This window comes from Anser brachyrhynchus (genome assembly GCF_964034855.1).
Source record: "Anser brachyrhynchus genome assembly, chromosome: 6".
Taxonomy (NCBI): domain Eukaryota; kingdom Metazoa; phylum Chordata; class Aves; order Anseriformes; family Anatidae; genus Anser; species Anser brachyrhynchus.
The window spans coordinates 30,816,452-30,836,304 of NC_137700.1; the positions used below are offsets into that span (position 1 = coordinate 30,816,452).

Genomic DNA, 19,853 nt, shown 5'->3' on the forward strand with positions numbered 1-19,853 from the left:
AGGGGGGGTTGCAGCGTGCTCTATGGGGGGGCAAGGCGAAAGATGCTTGTGGGGGTAATGAGAGCCCCCGGAGGTCCCCTGAGGACTTGGGGTGCCAGGAATATTTTAGCCGGGGAGGGGACCGCTGTGCACATCCATCGCAGCTGGCGTGCCCCTCCCCGATGCCCCAGGCGTTCTCTGCACCCTCCGGGCTGCAGGAGAAGCCCTGGGTGTGCCCAGGGCTGGGGCAGGGACACAGCCTGGGTGCCCTGGTCCTGTCCCTCCGCCCTGGGAGGCCACCTGGCCCTGGGGACAGATCTGTGTGACCCTTGGTTGGATGGGACAGCCGTGGCAGGACCCGCAGCCCTCCCTGAGCCCCCTCTGCTGCCCGGCCAGCTGGTCAAGCCCCCCGTCCCACCCCATGTCTGGTCAGGGCCGGGAGCCACCTCCTAACTGCCGTGGGCACGGCTCGGGGAGGTCCTGGTGTGCCTGTGTGTGCCGGGAGCCCGGGGACAGCGGCAGTCCCTGCTTTGGGGCAAAGCCCTGTGCTGCTCTTGGGGTGCGGGTGGAGCAGGAGCCGCCCTCGTGCCTGGGATGCCCAGGAGCTGGGAGCACGGGGAAGGCCTTGCTGGGCCAACGTGGCCACGTCACTCCTTGGAACAGGGCTGGCACTCGCGCCGCCTTCTCCAGGATCCTGTCTGCCCACAAAAATCCTGCCAGGCTCCGTCCCCTCCTCATCCGCACGTCTCCCGGCCCCTGGGGCACGGGGAAGGCGGTGGCACCCGTGGTGCTGTGCTGGGGGCTGGTGGCAGGGCTGTGGGGACACTGGAGTGCCATCTCCCATCTGAGCCGTGCCAAGCTGCCATGCCACCCGCTGTCCACATGTCCCATAGCAGCGCTGGGACCGTCCCCATCTCCATCGGGCACCATCCTGCTCGTCCCGAGCAGAGGATGAGTCAGCTGAGTGCGAGGGCAGAGCTGCAGGTGACGGGGGCACCTCGAGGTGCTCCTGTCCCCCGACACCCAGGGATGTCCTCCAGGTCCTCGTCCTGCTGCTCTGGGCTTCCCTACCCATCCCGGCTGGGCTCTATGGGGCCGATCCCTAGCGGGTGCCCCCCGTGTGCAACGCTGAGGAGCCCCAAGGGCTTGTCCTGGTGCTGTCCCCGTGGCTGTGCCAGGCTGGGACAGGCACAGAGGGCAGGGCTGGCAGCAAGGCACCAGCTGCCACTGCTCGCCCTCTTCTTGGGGTCCTTTTGCGCTGGGGAAAAGCCAGAGTGGGTGGAAATCCCAAGCTGGGCAGGTCTGTGGCCCCCCCAAGGCTCGGAGTTTGGGGCTGGGATGCGGGGTTTGCACAGCATCTCCTCCTCTCCAGCCACTGCTCCTGTCCACATGGCGAAGGGGTGCTGTCCCCCTCCAATCTCCGTGCCCCCCATCTGCCCCTTTTTTGGGGGATGAGCCCCTCTGCCCTCCCTACACAGGCTAAGGAGATGCCACAGAGCCCACCGGGGAGGGCACCAGGTGCCCGGCCACAGGGACCCGGGTGGGGGGGGATGCCCCCCGGCCAGGCACCCCGGGGAGCTAGGCAAGGGCAGGTCACCGATGGGGGGGAAAGAGAAATGACTCAATCAATTAACCAGATTAAAACTGTGACTTCACCTCCCCGAAATAGCATTTCGCCAATATTTTAATGTGCTTATTAATAATCTGCTCGTGCTCTGATTAGCAGCGAGGTAATAAGGGATCAGCTGTAACCTAAATTTAACTCTCCCTAATGGATGATGGCCCCGAGAACCAAAAAAAAAAAAATAAGAGAGAGGCTCCTATCCATCAGGCTGCCCCCCAGGGGGCTCGGCAGCACCTGAGGGAGCTGGGCAGATGTTGCCCAGCTGTGCTGGGGACCGTGACCCGACTGGTCCCATGGCACGTCGCGGGGGAGAGCCGAACCCCACTGCATCCCAGCACCCTGTGGCACTGGGCTAGGGGCACCCGTCCTGTGGTCAGGGCGTGTGATTTTCCCCTAAGAGATGGTTCCCTTGGAAAATGGGTGAAAACCCTGCTCCCCCCCAGCCTGCTCCCTCTCTCCAGCAGCATCCCGTGCCCAGCTGCTGGAGGATGGGGACGGGAACCAGTTCTGGGTTTTGTCCCGCGTGCGCCCCTGGCACACGGTGCGAACAGAGCTGCTTTGGGGCAAGAAACCCTGCTGCTGGGCACTGCTATTTATACACAGCAGGTGGCTGGCGGGGGGGGGGTTAATTTTAGCTGGGTGGCAGGGCCGGGCTTCTGGCAGCGCCGGAGCACCGAGGTGGGGGTGGCTGGGGGGGGGGGGAATGCTTCCCGGCTGTTACTGTCACAGCCCAAAGTGGGACGGGTGGCACAGACACGGTGCCAGCCTGGGTGCACGTCCTGCCAGGGCTGCGCCAGGGCCATGCCCCTCTCTCCATTGCCGAGCCATGGGAATGTGCTGGGGGTACTGGCATGCGGGGTGATGCCGTGCTCCTCGCCCCACGTGGGGTGGCCACGTCCCTGGGGTAGCTGCAGGGCTGGGGATGGGACGTCTCGTGCGCAGGGAGGCGTTGGGGTGAAACACCTGGGTCTGGCATCTTCCCCAGGTACGTGTCCCGTGGGGTGGCCGATGGGGCTGAGAGTGGTTTGGGGACTGGAGGTGTCTCAGGCATGCGTGCGGGTTGTCCCGTGGGGTTTGGGGCTCGTGAGTTGTCCCCTGGCATTGCAGGACAGGAGCCAGGCAGGTGGGTCTGGCTCCAAGATGAAAAAAGATGAGGCTGATCCCAAACGCAGGGGGTCAGGGGATGAGATTCTTGCACCTCTCCGCCAGACCCAGCTCTCCAGGCAGGCAAGGCTGATGCAGAGATGCCTTCCTTCGAGGCGCGGTGTCTGCAGCAAGGACGGGCACGCGCATCCCGGCGGACATCCCGGCACTGGCTGCTGCTGGGCTGCAGCATCATCCCCCCCGGGGGATCCCAGTTTCCAGGACTCCCAGCTCCTCCGGCGGGGCAACATCGAGGAGCTGAGCCCTTCCTCAGCCTGTGATCCTCCTGCGGGGGTCACCAGGAGCTGGCAAACTCGGAGCAGCCTTCGTGCCACGGCGATGGCCACACGTGTAGCGAGCCCTGCCCGTGCTCAGCCCCCCTCGGCCCCCTGCTTCGCTGTTCTGCCTGATGGTGCCAGGCTCCCCCCGGGGCCGGCAGGGTTATTTTTAACTGTTTGCCATGTGCTGCCTGAGCACAATTAAGGTAATTGGTTTGGGAGCCTGGCTCTCACACGCCGCCCCCAATTACCTGCCTGCGTGCCCGCCTCCCTGCCCGCCGTGGCCGGCTCCCGCGGCGGGGGCTGCCGGGGCAGGGCTGCCCCAGATAGCGTGGTGGGGCTGGGCTGGGGGTGCTGAGCGGGTGCTGGGGATGGAGCCATGGAGAGGACATCCCTGCACAATGACAGCCTGCTCTATGCCTCCCTGATCGCCATCCTCCTCCTCATCTCTTATTGGTTCACCACCCGCTGCTTCAAAATCATCAGCGGCATCGAAGGTACGGGGTTGGGGACACGGGGGCCATCCCGTCCCCTCCACAAGCCAGGTGGCGGGGTGACTTGGGCACTTGGTGTGGGAGAGAGACATCAGGGACCTCTCCCTGGGGCACCTCGTTGTCCTCCTGAGTCACTTGGTCACCTCCTGTCCTGGTCCTGCTGCGTGAGAGCAGCCGGTGCCTGCTGCGGGGGCGTCCGGGTACCTCCACCCCGTGCAGTGGGATGGGGATGCAGGCAGCACCCCGGCGGTTCCCGTTCCACCTCGGAGCAAATTGGTGATGCCGGGGGCCCCAACTTGTGTTTTAGGGCTCTTGGTCCCTTTGGGCATGACCTACATCTCGGCTCCTCACCTGCTGTGTTGGGCTGTGGGCGGTCGCGGGGGTCCCAGTTTTGCTGGCGAACCCCGCTGCGGTGGGATGTACACGCTGGGTGCGTGGCACGGTGACACCCCAAGGCAAGCAGCGGGCTGTGACACGAGAGGTGGCCCTGGCACTGCGTGTCCGGGGCTGTGCAGAGCTTCTCCTGCCCGGGGCACACATTTATCCATCCACCCGTGTGACCTCTGCCGGCACGGATCTGCCAGGGCCTCCGGGCTCTTCCCATGGCGTGGCCGAACGCTGGGCCTGATGCTCCTGGGGGGGCTGGGGGGCACAGCCCTGTCCCACTTCTGCCGGGGTGTGCGGGTTTTGGCTGCCCATTTGAGCATCCCTCGGAGGTGGCGGTGGGTCTGGCTCCATGGGTTTGCCCCATGTGTCCCCTCCGTCCTCAGGGCGGCCCCAGCTGGGGGACAATTCCCTTGCAGAGGAGCTGACCCTCTTTCCTGGGACAAGTCCTGGCTGGAGGGGCTCCTCTGGGGGTGTTCGGGCTGTTTCTGGCCAAAATTAGGTTGCTTAAATAGTCTCGTAGCACATGGGACAGCCGCCAGTCGTGGGAGCAGCCGGAGGCTTGGGGAGAGGATCGGGTGGATGCAGGCAGGGCTCAGCGAGAGAAGCGGCTTTAAAAAAAACGCAGTTTGCTTCAGGGGGAAACTTCCTCCGAGAGTGCAACAGGCCAGTGCCACCCTGTCCCCAGAGGAGTCACTCGGGGCAGAGGTGAAGCTGGGAGCCAGCCCCGCTGCTGCTGGCAGAGTCCAGCCTCAGTGCCTGGAAACTCGCCGCTTTCCAAGAACAGGAGCTGTCAGCCCTGCAAACTTCCAGCCTGAGGGATGCTTCCCCGGGGAGGGCTTTCGTTGCTCTCCCCAAGCCACTTGTGATGCATCGCTGGCATCTTCTGCTGGCGGCGGAGGCCCCGGGGCTGGAGGAGACGCCGAGCCCGGTGGCACGGAGCCGCTAGGTGGCCCTGCCACCCTGCCACCTGGGACGGAGCCACCTCCTTGCCAGGGGACAAACCTGCAGCTCCTGGGCTGGTTGTGGGGCCTGGGGGGAGGTTGGTGTGGGGTGACCCCGCTGGGAGCTGCCAGCATCAAGCACCTCCGCCGTCCCCTTTGCCCAGCAGGTACCACCCGTGTCCCGGCGTGATATTTCATCCCCTGGTGACATGTTTGCCCTGTGGTCCCATCTGCAGGAGGTGGAAGGACCCTATAGCTGTGCAGGGGGCTGCCCTATAGCCTGGGCATGGCCACCCCACCCCGATCTGGCCCTGCAGAACAGCAGGCTCCTGGCGGGCGGCCCCGCTCCCCGCTTTCCTCACCAGTGCCGGGGCAGCTCTTGCTTTGTCCCCGCACGTGGGACCGGGCCACCCTTGGAGCAAGGGCTGGGATGCTGTAAAAAATGCATGGGAGCTAAATATAGCCCCGCTGGCTGCCTGCTGGAGGCACTCGGATGCCCGGCTCCTCCGCCCGCTGCTGCGTGACCTTGGCCGGGTCCCTCGGGCTCCCCGTGCCCCGGGCTCCATCCTGCCCCGGGGGTCGGGAGGACGTGGGGGCAGCCCCTGCCTCCCCCCCTCTGCTGCCTGTTGCTGGGTCTGGATGCTCCTGGAAGTGGGGACACATCTTAGGGGGCTCCTTTGGGGTGGGGACCGGGCAGTGGGGGCAGATGAAGAGGTTTGGGGTGCGGCCGCCACCACCCTGTGGTTTTTGGGTGCTGGTCCCACTGCTCAGCACCTGGCCAGCCCTATGCCACCGGTGCCATCCAGACGGGACACCAGCCTGTCCCCAGGTGAGGGTTGTGGGGGCCTGGCCCCTCGGGGTGCTGGCCAGGTTGGTCCCCATGGGGCACGAGGGGGGGCGCAGAGGACAAACCTGAGTCATCCCCGTCCTGGATGTTTACCCGGTGCCCAGCGTCCTGTCCCCAACGTGTGTCCCCCCCCCCCGCCCCCCCCCGGGAACCGAATGCCTTTTAATATCTGCGGCCCGTTTCCTTAGCAACTGCATTAAGCAAATCGATGGCGGTGGTGTCATTGGGATGGGAGGGCATGCCTCCTGCCCCCCCAGCCCGCCACCCCCCACCCCCCCCCGCTTGGCCTCTCTCCGCTCTCACGCGCAGGCACGGCCCTGCTTTGCCCGGGCTGTTGGCTCTCAGCTCCTGGAGCCGCCCGTGACAGCCCCGTGCTGACCCCCTGCTCGCCCCCAGACGTCCCCAAGAAGAGGGGTGACAGCCACCACCCCCCCCCTTGGGGACAGCGGTTCCCAGGGATGCGTGGTCCGGCAGCCGCTGCGTCGGGGTGAGGGGGCTCCAGGACGGGCGGCGGGGAGGGGGGACGGGGGCGCGGGGCCATGAGACGCCCCCACCATGAACCTGGAAGGCCTCGAGATGATCGCGGTGCTGGTGGTCTTGGTCCTCTTCGTCAAGGTGCTGGAGCAGTTTGGCCTCTTCGAGCCCGTGTCCTTGGAAGGTAACCGGTGCGGGGGGTGCTGGCCCCTCCTGGGGACACGGGGGGGACATCAGAGGGGTGCCCACCCCCCAGGGGACCTGGCCATGCGGGGAACCCCAGAGCCGCCCCAAATGATGCCCTTGGGATGGCTGTGGAGTGCTGGGACGTGGTGTCTGCAGCTCGTAGGGGCGAGCAAGGGGGTCCCAGCGTCGGTGTGGGGTGTCCTGCCCACCCCGTGCAGGGTCCTGGTGTATGGGGACGTGGGGAGGGGCAGGACCTGGTGTGGCACAGGGCTGGTGGGGCGTCTGCTGAGTTTGGTGGGGTGCTGGGGCAGGGGATGGCCGTGCCCAGGGGGTGATTCAGACCCTGGTTTCTCCCCGTTCCTCTGCTTTTGTTTCCCCCTGCAGCTACCCAAATCTTTGTACTGGAATTGGTGGTGCTGGTCGAGGCTGCTCGGCAGCACGCTGACTCCGAGCTACTTTGGGGACGGGGAGGTAAAGAGGAACCCCCCCGGTCCCAACCCTGCTGGGAGGCACAGGATAGCTGGCCCTGGACCCGTGCGGCTGAGCCCTGCTCCTCTGTCCCCTGGGGACGCTCCACGTCCCCCCCAAGTGACACTGCCTGTCCGAGGCAGGAGGCAGGGAAGGGGTCCTGTGTCCTCCAGAGGGGACGGGAGGGATGGTGGCACACCCCTGAAACCCTCAGTCCTCCCTCAGCCCCAGGAGGACGTGGTATCACCGTGCGGCGCGGGGACACCGGGGAGCACAGGGATTTGCCCAGCTGTAAGGACAGGAGGGGGGCCCAGGTGCCCCGCGTTGGCAGCAATTGCTCCATCACCAAACAGGGGAAGGCAGGAGCGAGGAACGCCCTGCTTGAGAGGCAGAAAATCGGGGCAGGGCTGGGATTTCCGACATCGAGCTGGGTCGTGGTGCTGTGCGTTGGGTGCTGTGCCTTGTGGCGGGAGCTGGGTCACCCCCCGGGGCTCAGGAGGTGGCAGGTAGGATGCTTTGCTCTCTGGGGATCATCCCAGGGGGTGTTTGGGGTGGATAAATGCTGAGTCCCCTGCCTGGCTGTTGTTTACCAGCCGTGCCGGGCTGGCAGCGACAGCCCAGGGACCGCAAAGAGCCTGAAACCCTACACTAATGGCTCGGAGCCGCTAATGGATATGGGGCCCTGCCATCCGCTTGGGGCCATCGACACCGCCTGTGGCTCTGCTTCCCCTGCCTGGGGGTGCTGGGGCCATGGCTGGGCCCCCCTGCCCCATCCCAGTGCCCAGGCTGTGTTGGTGCTGTACTGGGGCCGTGGTGGTGGGCTGAGGATGGAGCTCCGGAGGAGGAGACCTACAAAAAACCCCATCCCCAAGGGGAGCATCTTGCAGCGAGACCCTGTCCCCAACACCGGGGGGACCACAGCGGGCAGTGGGATGAGGTTTGGGGGTCTCCAGCCTTGGTGGGCTCCCAGAATCAGCGGGATGAGGCCCTGAGGAACCCGTTCGCAGCTGCACGTCCTCCTTGGCATCACGTCCAGTGTTTGCTGGAAGCAGCCGCCGCCATCTCCCATGGGTGCGCTGCGCTTCAGGATGTCAGGGCGGTCGATGACGGCCCCAGCGTTGTTTATCAGCCGGTTAATCACCGCCAGGCCTCGCCACAGTGCCACCAGCCTGGCCCCAGCCCTGGGTGCCGCCAGGCACTGCGCTGCTCCCAGCCCCTGCCAAAAGCCCGCTCTGGCCGAACGCTTGGGAGGGGCAGGCGACGAAAAAACGCTATTGATTTTGGCTCCCGAAGTGCGGTATCAATAATTCAGCGAGGAGCAATTGGGCCTGGCTGGGAGGAGGGGCGGGCAGGCAGATAAAAGGCTGGGAGAGCCGCCCGCGTAAGCGAGCCTCGGGTGAACGTTAGATGAAGCTGCAGGCTGTAAGCGGCAGGGCGATGAGTGCCTTGGCCCCAAGGTGGGCAGGAGGGGGTCGTCTTGGAGAGCCCCCAGCATGGGGTGAGCTGGCCACTGCCCTCCTCGAGGGGCTGGATGTTGTTGAGGATGTGGGGCTGGGTAGGACGCTGAGCCCCTCCAGAGCATCCTCCTGGTGCCTAACTCAGGGTAAACATCCCTCTGGGGAGGGAAAAAGTAGAGGATGGGGGCCATGCACCAGGCCCGCATCCAGGCTGCGAGGCCTCGAGCATCCCCACGGTGCTGGAGAACGCCAAGCCCTGCGCCCAGCCCTGCTTTCCTCCCGTTTTCCTCCTGCTTTCCAGGAATGCCTTTGGCAGGAGTGCAGTGCCTCGGCCGCGGGAAGGACCAGCTCTTTGGGGCATGGTGCCAGGGGTCCCCGGGGGTCAGGGTGTCACCGATCCCGGCAGGTTGGGCGGTCCTGGAGAGGTCAGAGAGAGCTGGCTGCAGCTGGGGGAGTTCTTGGAACACCAAATCCCAGCCTGGCGTGGCTACAGGTGCTCCAGGTTGAAGTCTGGGGGTCCCTGGGTTGGGATGCACCAGGGATTTCCCCGTGCACGGCAGCTTTAGCCTTTGCCTTGCCTTTCCCAGGGGCTTTCAGCTGGTCTGGGCAGGGACTGGCGGCTGAATCAGGAGAGAGCTGCTCACAAAGAGGGATGGAAAGGGGCAGCGACCTATGGAAGCTGGGGCTGGGGTGTGTGCCCTCATTTCAGGACCTGGCCCCATATCCTGAACCCCTTGCCTGTAAGCCCTGCAGCTGGGGCCGGACCGGGGCACTTCTCCAGCACTGAGCGTCCCCGAGGACCGTGGTGCCTGCGGCGTGCAGCGGTGTCACGTCCCGCTCAGCCCAGCCAGACGTAATTAGCTTGTTGAATCTCTTCTCCCTCCGGCCTCGCGTTAATCACTTTTCACCCTGCTTCCCTCCCGATTCCCTCCGGCCGGGCTCTCGCTGTGTGTTGCTGATGTGCCCGGTGAGGGGAGCGAGGGGACACGGCTGGAAACGGGGCTGCGTCCTGCACCAGGGGCGGGCTGTGACGGAGGGGCAGGGAGGTCCCTCGGCCACGAGGAGGTGAGAAAATCGCAGGCTAGAGATAAAACGGGAAATTCAGAGGGTATGGGAGGGTGTTGGGACGGGTTTGGTGGTGTGGGATGGGGCACAGTACCATCCCATTACGGTGAGCGGGGAGCTTGGGGGGGTGCCCGTGCACAGCTTGGCTCTGGGGTCTTTGCCACCACACGTTGCTTGTGGGGTGGCAGGCAGGGACAGCCTGACATGCAATCTGTGCCTGCGCTGGCACCCGCTCTGCGGCCCCACAGCATGGCTTTTAGGGCCGGGGGTGTGGAGATGACCAACAGTGGGGTGCCTGTGGGATCTGGGCTCAGAGCTGGCCCTGAAGTCCCTTGGGTCCATGCACGGGCTCTGCCCTCCCCTGGGTGCCCCGAGGGACCCCGGAGGGTGCTGGGGCGGGGAGAGGGAGGGCCGAGGCGGCTCTCCCCTCCCCTCCCCTGCCCTGCCCTCTCCTGCCTCACCAGGTCCGCTGCTGCCGGACCAGCTGGGGCTGCACGGCGGGGGGATGTCGGTTAATGGGACACCCTGGGACCCTCAGGGGCTGCAAACGGTGGGCATCATCCTGCTGCTCTGCTCCAGCCTCAAGCTGCTCCACGCCTTGGGCATCATCGACCTGACCGGGGGAGGTGGGACGAAAATGGGGACGGGGGTGAAAATGGGGACGGGGGCGCAATGGGATGGGGGTGTTGTGGTGGAGTTGCTCCCTGCCTCCTGTCCCAGGACAGCACGTGCACAGCATGTACACAGGAGCTGCGAGGTGCTCAGGGGAGGCTTGGTGTGTTTTGGGGCATTTGGGAGGCATTAGGGTGTAGGATGGTGCCTAGGGCGTCTGGGGGCATTGGGGTGTCTGGGGGTTGGGGTGTGAGGTGTTTGGGAGCGTTGTGGTGCTTGGGTGTTGGGGGGCATCAGGGTGTAAGGGTAACAAAGATGCTGGGGTGGGGGTATATGGGGCATTGGGATGTGGGGTGTTGGGGTGCAGGATGCCAGGGAGTGGGGTATCTGGGAGCATGAGGCTGGGGGATGGTATTGGGGTGCAGTTATGCGGGGGGGACGGAGGCTATCAGGAGTGTTGGGGTCTGGGGTTGCTTTGACAGATGGTGGGGAAAAGTGCTGGGGGAGAGGTGTAGGAGCTGGGGACAGGGCGGGATGGTTGTGGGGTACAGCACCGCGTGGGGAAAGCTCCCCCACTGCTGCAGGGTTGGTGCCTCTGGGGGGAGCGTGGCTGAAAGAGCCCCCGGCCCCTTCATCCTGCCCGAGGGGCAATGGGCTGCAGCGAGTGCTGCGCTCCCTGCGTGGGGAAGTGGGTGCTGAGGGCAGGGCTGGATGCAGCCAGCACAAGGACCCCAAATACGTCAGGGCGAGGGATGCAGGACCTGTTGCTTGTGTCTGGAGAGGGCAGGAGTGCGGAGAGCTGCTCAGTGCTCCGGCTTGTCTCGCCTCCTCTGGCTGCCTTCCTGCTCTGTGCCACCAGCAGCCCTGTCTCGGATGAAGATAGATGCTGGCAGACCTTGTGCGGGTGCGATTTGGGGTTCGTGAGTCTCCCTCTGCCCCGTCCCAGCCGGTGCTGAGGATGCTGCGAGGGGAAGGGGCTGCGGATGGCCTCCCCTCCGTGCTGGCAGATCTCGGGGTGAGAGACGGAACGGAGGATGTGTGGATAGGGGCGATAGGCAGGATGGATGGGGCAGGACGTGTCCCTGCGCAGGGGTTTTGTAGGGCTCCGCTGTTCTCTGGCACCTGTATCCCAGCTTGGCTGTCCCATGGACTCTGCCCTGCTGCTCTGGGTGCCCACCCCCAGGACGGGGACTGTTCCCCGGGCAATGCCAGCCCTGATTTCACTCCTAATGGATGACCGTCTGGTGCCTCCTGGCCCTCGCAGCCACGGCAAGCACCTCGGGCCCTGTTACGCTCGAATCTGTCACCGCTGAGTGATGAGGGCCATTTGTAGAGCTGCTGCTGCTGCAGGACTCATCCTGCACCCCCGGCGGCTGGCGCAGCTCGGTCTCTGCCTTGTGAGCGTGTGTTATGGGTTATGGAGAGCAAGGGGGAGTTCTGGCACTGCCTGCGGGTGTGTTATTGTAGGGTCTCCTCCAGCAGGAGGGTGCTGTGACCAGGTCTCCCCAGCCGCAGATCTGCTGTCACCAGGAGGATGCTGGTGGCCATGGCTCCCCAGGGAGGGCAGGGATGTGGCTACACATGGGGCTGCCCCAGGTCCTGCTTCCTCTCTGGAGACACCAGGGAGCAGCCCAGGCTCGGGGAAAAGGAACGCCAGCCCTGCAGGATGATCTGGATCCGGCCCCAAGAGCTCATTAGCTGCTGGGGGTCAGCACAGAGCTGGGTCCGTGGGTCCCTTCGCAGAGCCCGTGCCCATCAGGCGTCGTTTCGGCACGTGGAGGTGGGGATGGGGAACCCCTTTCCCTGCAGATGCCACCCAGAGTCGGAGGCTCGGTTGGTGCGTGCGTTTTGAAGTCGCTGGGCCGTGGAGTGATGCATGGGAGGCGACAAGCCACTTAACCCGGCAGGCCTCCCGTGGCAGATAAACCACCGGCAGCGCTCGCTGTTTGCTCGTTCCGTGCCAGCCACTCGACAGCTCTCGGGGACACTTGGAAAGGAGCCGTGTGCTGAGGGCTGGCAGCGGCGGGGCGATGCTCCCCGTCCTCTGCCAGAGCCAGGGTGCTGGGGACAGCAAGGGGACAGCGTGTCGTCCCCAGCAGAGCCCTCGGGCGCACCAAAGCCAGGACAGCAAAGCCCCAGCCCCGGTCGCCCCTCTCCTTGTTAAGCTGCATGTGCTGAACCCGCTCCCTCCCCTGCCCCGGGTCCCCCGGAATCGTGCCCTGTTTGGTTTCCTCCTTAAGAAAATGCCCACATTATTATTTTTTTTTCTTTTTTCCTTCTTTATAACAAACTAAAGTGTAACTTGCACCCGACCTGACCTACTGCACGTGCCTATACCTGCTGCCCCTGTGAGTCCAACCACGGTTTACTCTCTGTTGCATCTCTCGCTGTGTGGTTTCCTCCCACCCTCCACCGGCGCTGCGTGTCCTTCTGTCCGTCCATCCCGTCCCATCCTGGGGCTGCTCCGAACCCCCAGGGCTGGTCCCGCGGCTCGGCTCTGCCGGGGACAGGCCTGGGTCCGGAGCATCCCTGGCAGGCTGAAGGTTCGATGTCCCTCTGCGAATTAAACCCCATAAAAGTAGCTGGGGCAAAAATCATGCTTTGTGCACAACTGATGCCCACTTTGAGGAAGGAAAAAAACCTCTTTCCTCATCTGTAGACGGGACCAGGCTATGTGGTCCTGCCAGCACCAAGGTGCTGGCCCTCACCCTTGCCTCTGTCACCCTCTGCCCTCTCTGAGTGGCTTCGTGTGACATTTGTGTGACGTCCTGCTGCCTTGGCCACTGACTCTTAGAGCCATCTCCATCACCTGAAAGCCTTGGTGCCACCTGCCCTGCCGTGAGTTCAAAGGGACTTTGCACCTCCCAGCCCATCACCTGCCTGCCTTCAGGGGCTGGAGCCCAGCACGGCCTTCCTCCCCTCCTCCTCCTCCCCTCCCCGCCCGCGCTGCTCATCCTGCGCCGTTTGCTGGCTTGCAGCAGCCTGCGGGGCCCTGGGCGAAGGGGGGAGCGGGTGCGTGGCCGTGGGCCAACAGTGGGGTCAGGATGGGGCATAGAGGGGGTGGCGGGGGGGGATTGCAGAGCAAGGGGACCCGCTGTTTAATCAGGGCCACCCAGAAGCGATGGCAGTGGCCAGGGTGATGCGGGGGACCCCTGGAAAAGGCAAAAGCCCCGCTCCCCGTCCCCTCCTGGCTGTCCCCACCCAGGGTCCCGGGCTCGGGGTGCACGTGGCAGCGGGGCTGCATGGCTGGGCTGGGCGCATGCTTCGCGTTCGGCTCTCGAGGGCCGGCGGGACCAAACCCGGCCCTGCGCCCCGGGGAGGGTGCAGCACCCCGTGAGGATGCCGGCTGGAGCTCAACACTCAACAGCCCTGTGCGGGAAGGTCCCCGGGGAGCAGCATTTGGCTTTGGGGCCAACGGGCAGAGCTTGGCCCTGCCGTCCCCTGGGCTGCTGGGCATCTCTGCTGCATCCTTGGCGTGCTCCCATGGGTGCACGGCGGTGCTGGGCGTGGGTGCTCAGCCCTTGGCCCTTCCAAGACGGGAAGCAGCAGCACCGGGTTGGTCCTGGGATGGAGCAGAAAGGCCGAGCAGAGCCTGGGCTGGGCTTTGCCTCCCTGCTCCGTGTCCCCGTGTGCATGAGCTGCCTGCGGCCCCGCTCGCCCCCCCGCCGGACGCCCCGGGTCCGGGGGCCGCTGCTCTGTTAACTCTTCTTCTGCTCGGTGACTCCTTCTTTCTTCCAGGCAACCCGCCGGGCCAAACTAAAAAAGCGCTGAAGCAGCGATTCCTCAAACTGCTGCCCTGCTGCCGGCCCAAATCCATCCCCTCGCTCAGCGAAAGCAAGTTGCTTCTTCTTGCCTTTGTGTGTGTGTGTCCCCAGCCGGGCTGCTGGCTGCCGCCCCCCCTGCCCCGCGGCTTTGGGGGGGGGTGGGGGGTCAGGATCAATCCTGCCCCCGGAGGGGTCCGATCCGATGGGCTCTGCACCCACCTCGCTCCTTGCCTGCTCCCGGGCTGTTTTTACCCCCTTCCAGCGCCCTGGAGTGGCTGCCAAGGGATGCACGGTGGTTGGACCCTCTTTGGAGCCAGCTGGGGGTGGCAGGACCCCCCCCGCCCCGGTGCCGGTTGAAGGGCTGGGGGATGTGGCTGGAAGCTCGGTGTTGGTACAGAGATGGAGGTGCGATGGGGAGGGAGGGGGCTGAGCAGGGACAGAGCCCCCCCAACCTGCTCTGGGTGCGTTTGGCACTTCGGGAGAGCCTGACCGGGGGTCTCCCTGCCCCACGGTACGAGCTGAGCCCCCCCGCAGGGAAAAGGTGAGTATGGGGGGGCAGGGATGAAGGGATGGGGATGGGGAGATGTGGGTGGAGAGGGGGGGCGCAGAGGGCAGGATGGGGTCCAGACAAGGCTGGGGGATGTTTGGGGAGGGGGGCAGCCCCCTTGCCAGATACGAATCCCAGTGCAGCACGGACATGTGGGCATCCAGGGTCTCAGCTCCGTGGGGCAGATGCACCGGGGGCTTTTTCACACCCAGCCTGGGCCGTACGTTGGGCTGGAGGGGGGGCAGCAGCCCGGTGCCACCCAGGCTGTCTCCGAGCATCCCCTCCTGGCGTACACCCAGCCCTGGCTCAGCAGGGCACCCCAAAAAGCTGCCGCCCTGAGCGGGCACTGGGGGCCGTGCGGTGCAAAGCGCATCTCCTGCCCGCAGCGCGGCGCTGGCCTCAGCCGCCCTCTCTCCCACCGGCTTCCTTGCAGACAGCGTCGAGGATGAGTTTGAGCTCTCCACCGTCTGCCACCGCCCCGAGGGGCTGGAGCAGCTCCAGGAGCAGACCAAGTTCACCCGCAAGGAGCTGCAGGTCCTGTACCGAGGCTTCAAGAACGTGAGTAGCCCTCGGGGGTGCTTCGTGTCCTGGCTGGTGCCCAGGGCTTGTGAAGGCTTGGAGGTGAAAGCAGCATCCAGGAGGTCTTTGGGGATGGGGGGGGGGGGAACTGCAGGGCCTTTAGGGAAAGGGAACCCCGAGCCAGCCCCACGCTGATGGGGTGACACCGTGATTTCCCCTGGCAGGAGTGCCCGAGCGGCATCGTTAACGAAGAGAACTTCAAGCAGATCTACTCACAGTTCTTCCCGCAGGGAGGTAAGTGCAGGTCCCCATCCCCGTGCCCCCGCGGGGCCGTGGGGCTGGCATCCCCCCCCCTCACTGTCCGCCTCCCCCAGACTCCAGCACGTACGCCACCTTCCTCTTCAACGCCTTCGACACCGACCACGACGGCTCCGTCAGCTTCGAGGTGAGCCGAGGAGGGGCTGGGGGGTGGCTGGGGGGGGGCCGATCCATTTGGGTACCGCGGGCTGGGCGGCCCAGACGGGTGTGCAGCTTCACAGGTGCTGGGGGAGTTTGTTAAATTCCCTGAGGAAGTGGGAAAAACAGTGAAAAGCAATATAAAAAAAATAATTTTTCTGGGTGGGGTGAAAGATGCACAGCGTCCCTGAGCCCCCCCCCATCGCTGTAAACACCCCCCCCCCTCCTCCCGTCCTTGCAGGACTTTGTGTCCGGGCTCTCCATCATCCTGCGGGGCACCATTGATGACCGCCTGAACTGGGCCTTCAACCTCTACGACCTGAACAAAGACGGCTGCATCACCAAAGAGGTGGGTGCTGATATCCACCTAGCTCGGCTTTACGAACAGGTCTGTGTATGGGGTCAGGCCCCCCCGACCCCACAGCACCGGCGTGTCTCTGGGGTGGCGGGTGGGTGCGGGCTTCGTGAGCCACGCCGCGTGCAGGAATGCACTCGAGCACCTCGCAGGTCTTTTGGGGACGTGAACAGGACCCCAAAGGGCTGGGGACTGGGCGGAGGCAGAGCCCCGTGTCCACCCTGTAGCCCTGCTCCGTTCCCTTTAGGAAATGCTGGACATCATGAAGTCCATCTACGACATGATGGGCAAGTACACCTACCCGGCCATGCGGGAGGAGGCGCCGCGGGAGCACGTGGAGAACTTCTTCCAGGTGAGCGGGGGCTTTGTGGTGCCTGCCCCAAACCTGGCACGCAGAGAACGGCCCATGCTGGGGATGAAAGGGGCTGGAGCGAGCAGCAGTGCTGGAGCCGGGACAAGAATATGTCACCCTGGTCCTGCCTGGTGCTTGAGGGGGCTCAGGGTGGGTGTGCTGTGTCCAGCCCCCGTGGGACCAGGGCTGGGCTGGGGCCCTCCCTGCCATGCCCTCCATGCTGTGCTTGTCTGCAGAAAATGGACCGAAACAAAGACGGCGTGGTGACGATCGAGGAGTTCCTGGAGTCCTGCCAGAAGGTAAAGCCACCACCAAAAAGCTCTGGGGCTGGGCCACCTCCCTGTCCCCTGGGGGACCCTTCCGCGCCCCCAGCTCTGCTCAGGATGAGAAGGACTGGGCATCCCAGCAGAGCTTGAACGCTGCTTGTAATCCCTGGAGCTCCCGTCCCGTGGGTCAGAGCTGCCCGACGGGAGCCATGGGGTAACACCAGGTTTGGGGAGAGCTGCCCCGAGAGCCGCTCTGTGCCCCAATCCCCCCGCTCCTCCCCGCAGGACGAGAACATCATGCGGTCCATGCAGCTCTTCGACAACGTGATCTAGCTCCCGGACCTGCCTCCAGCTGAGCTCTCCTGCCACCGGGCCCAGAACCTGCTTCTCTCTCGACTTCTCCTTCGAGCCTCCCCGCTGCTGGCTGCCACCCGGAGATGTGGTCGGCACCGGGACATTCCCTCCCCCTGGGCCGGCCCTGCTTTCCTCAGGGGGCCCCACGCAGGTGCCCCCAGATGCTGGCGTGTGGGCACAACTAGCACAGGGCATGCATCTGGCCTTGGCGGGCATCCTTGCACCCGATCCCTGAGGGAATGCTGCATCCTCGGGTTGCTGTAGGGGCTCCCCCGTGCACAGCATCCCAGGTAGCCACAGCCCCCACACCCCAACCCTCCCCAGGAGCCCCAGCGCTGGCTCCAGCCCAAACCCTCCAGCACCACTGTCTAGGAACTAATAAAGAGTCTTGCAGCGGGCACCAGTGCCTCGGCTTTCTCCCCTGCCCCAGCCATGCCCTGACATGGGGACATGTCCTGTACGTGGGACAGGAGGCACCCTCCTCGCTGGTCCCTCTCCTTGTCCACCCAGGGTTAATTGCTGTGTGAGCTGTGGGCAGCAAACCCTGCTCCTGGGGGACCTGGTTAGGGTCTTGGCTGGGGGAGAAGGGGACTGCAGGGACCCCATGATGCCTCCCAGGAGGGAGGATGCAGAGCAGGGCTGGGAAGGGGGTTGCAGCCTCAGCCCCTTCACCCCATACCCAAGGACACGCAGCTGGGACGCGGAGAGCAGCTCTGGCTGTGGCCACGCTGGTCCTTGGGCATCACAGCTGTGCTCCTGCCAGTGTTTGCAGCACGGGGGGGCTGTATTGGGACTTTCCTGCTTGTCCTCACCTGCTCCCATACCCTGCTCTTTCCTGGCACGCTGTGGCCATGCCAGCAGGCTGAACACCTAGTGGCTGGGCGTCCCCACTGGTGCTGCCTGGTGCTGGGGGGCAGGAGAGAGTCAAGGCAGGATCTGATGCTGTGCAGAGCGGGCTCAGCCCCCTCTCCCATCATGGCCGTGCCCCAAGGTGTAACCTCCTTGAGGGCCCTGGGGATGGAGCAGGGTGCTGGGGCTCTCCACGTTTGTCACCAACAGCTCCTGGGAGCTGGGTGTGCACAGGTGCGCCTGTCCTGCCCACGTACACCTCCAAGTCCTATCTGGGATGGGGATGTCGTGGGCTAATGACCCCACACCAGCCCCTCTGTGCAACCCCATGGGTTTGGGGACGTGCCCGAGCCCGGAGCCCCGGCTCTGCTGCTCCAGCCCCGTGTCCCGAGCAGCTGAGGGGCAGCTGGGATGGGTAGGGACGGGGCCAGCAAGGCCAGCATCTGGCCGGGCCCCACACCCAGGCTGAGCCCCTGGTGTCAGAGCTCGAACCGCCCCACGGGGCCCTGAGCTATGGGGCTGACCCCCACCGGGACCGCTCCTGGCCCAGCTCTTGCAGATGTGCCGTGTTTTTTAGGTTCATTCAACATGTTCTTCATCTCACCGCCCTGCTCCTGGGTGGGAGGGCAGGTACCCCGACCCCTACCCCTCCCGTCCCCCCCACATGGAGCAGATGCCTCCTCCCTCACGCTGCAGTCGCATGGCGTGACCCCCATATCCCCCCGTCCCAGGGCATGGTGACCCACAACCCGCTTGGCATCTCCAGTCTGTATATTTTGTATTATAATAATAATAATATGGGTTAAAAAAAAAAAAAAAAGACAATAAAATCTAACCACGATCGCTATGCACACCTCTGGTATGTCTTTGCCTCTGTCAGCTATATGGGGCGGCTGGGGAAATAGGGCCCTGTGTGGGGGGGCAGCTCTAATAGGGTGAAGGAAGGCTGCACGGGGACAGGGTCTTTGGGAAAGTGCAGCCTTGAGAACTGGGAAAAAAAAATGGTCTGAAGCAAAACAAAGAGGAAAAAAAAGCAGCACTAAGAAAGGGATGGTGACATCCCAGTGTGGGATGGTGACACCCTCCAGCACCGTGCCTTCTGTGCTCCAGGAGGTGATGGCTAAATGCAAAGAGCTGCAGAGACAAACGTCTTAACAGGCTGGGCTCTGGATACGGGGGAAATTGCCACTGTGGGACCGTGAAAGCCGTGAGCCTGCTCTTTCCAAAGCCTCTGGCTCCCCGGGGGCCATTTGGAGCTGCTGGCAATGGCCTGGGCCTGCATACAGCGATGGGAATTTGGGTGCATTTTCTCCTCTCTAACCCCCCCTGCCCAGTAAGAACTGGGTTCGGCTGATTTGGGGCGATGCCATCCGCGGGCTCGCCGTGCCCTCTTGCGGCACAGGGCTGCTATAAAGCCACCCCCGGGGTCCCTCCGCTCCTTGTCCCCAGGGCCAGGGAGGGGACTGGGATGGCAGGGGGCAAGGCTGCCGTGGGCCTTGTCAGGAGGCGGTATTTAAGGGAGGGATAACAGCAAAGCCTGGCGTGGTGTGGTGTTGGTTACTGACTCCAGAAGGGTGGCCTTGTTCTGTTTCAGGTTTTATCCCCTGCTTTCTAAGAAAAATAACGTGCTGCGTGAGGAAGGAGCCAAGCAATGGCGTGAGGCGGCGGGGCAGCCCGAGACAGCGATTCACGGCAGCAGCGGGCTGAGCGCTGCTGGGAGCACAGGCATCGCATAAAAGGATGAGATCTCACTTCTGGGGGAATTATCACTTCGGGATTGTTATGGGATGACCACAGCAGGGAGCACGATGACTGCCTCAAGCTCCTTACAGCCAGCCAGGTGTCCCCATCTGCATGCAGCGGTGCCAGGTACCTGGGTGTTTTCCACACAAATCCTGTGCTTTTCTCCCTCCCTCACCCTTCCGTGGTCTCCTTATACAATTTAGCTGGTCGGCAGGTAAGCACCGAGTACAATTAATATTTTTGCTGCTTTAAAGGTTGACATAGGCTTTCTCCTCTGCCCACCGCTTTCTTGACGGTCTCCCATCCACGCGCCAGCCCCGCCGGGCCCTGCTTAGCTTGCGGGGCGCGGCGGTGCCGCGCAAAGTAGGCCAGGGCTCGCGGGATCCCCGCCGAGCGGCGCCGCTCCAGCACCGCGCATGCGCCCTCCCAGCCCCGCCCACACGGCTCCCGCGCGCCGGCGGCGCGCATGCGCGGCGCCGGAGTAAACACTTCCCGCCCCGCCCCCTCCACCTCCCCCCGCCGCGCCGCTTCCCTACACAAAGCCGAGTGCGCATGCGCCCTCCCCCTCCCCGCACCTGCGTGCTGCACCACCGCCGCCTCCCCCCTCCCCGGGGGCACTCCGCGCACGCGCACCACTCAACCCCCATTCCCCCCGCGCGTGCGCCGTGAGCTTCCCCCACCTCGCCTCTCCCC

At 64.6% G+C, this 19,853-nt stretch overlaps 1 protein-coding gene across 8 annotated transcripts in view; it reads left to right on the top strand.

The window, feature by feature from the left end:
* KCNIP2 (potassium voltage-gated channel interacting protein 2) overlaps nt 1–18,268 on the top strand; it is a 32,748-nt gene extending 14,480 nt beyond the window's left edge. For 2 of the 8 annotated variants that reach the window (XM_080597368.1, XM_080597367.1), the window contains exons 2-9: nt 13,694–13,793; nt 14,704–14,824; nt 15,010–15,079; nt 15,160–15,230; nt 15,483–15,590; nt 15,844–15,948; nt 16,185–16,247; nt 16,500–18,268. In XM_080597368.1, coding sequence (XP_080453494.1) covers nt 13,694–13,793; nt 14,704–14,824; nt 15,010–15,079; nt 15,160–15,230; nt 15,483–15,590; nt 15,844–15,948; nt 16,185–16,247; nt 16,500–16,547 — 686 coding nt within the window. In that variant the 3' untranslated portion in view covers nt 16,548–18,268. Of the gene's footprint in view, nt 1–2,324; nt 3,522–5,989; nt 6,352–12,313; nt 13,794–14,699; nt 14,825–15,009; nt 15,080–15,159; nt 15,231–15,482; nt 15,591–15,843; nt 15,949–16,184; nt 16,248–16,499 lie in introns of those variants that run through there. The other 6 variants (XM_080597372.1, XM_080597371.1, XM_080597366.1 and 3 more) reach the window with 5 other exon arrangements.
* Nucleotides 18,269–19,853: the final 1,585 nt, after the last annotated feature.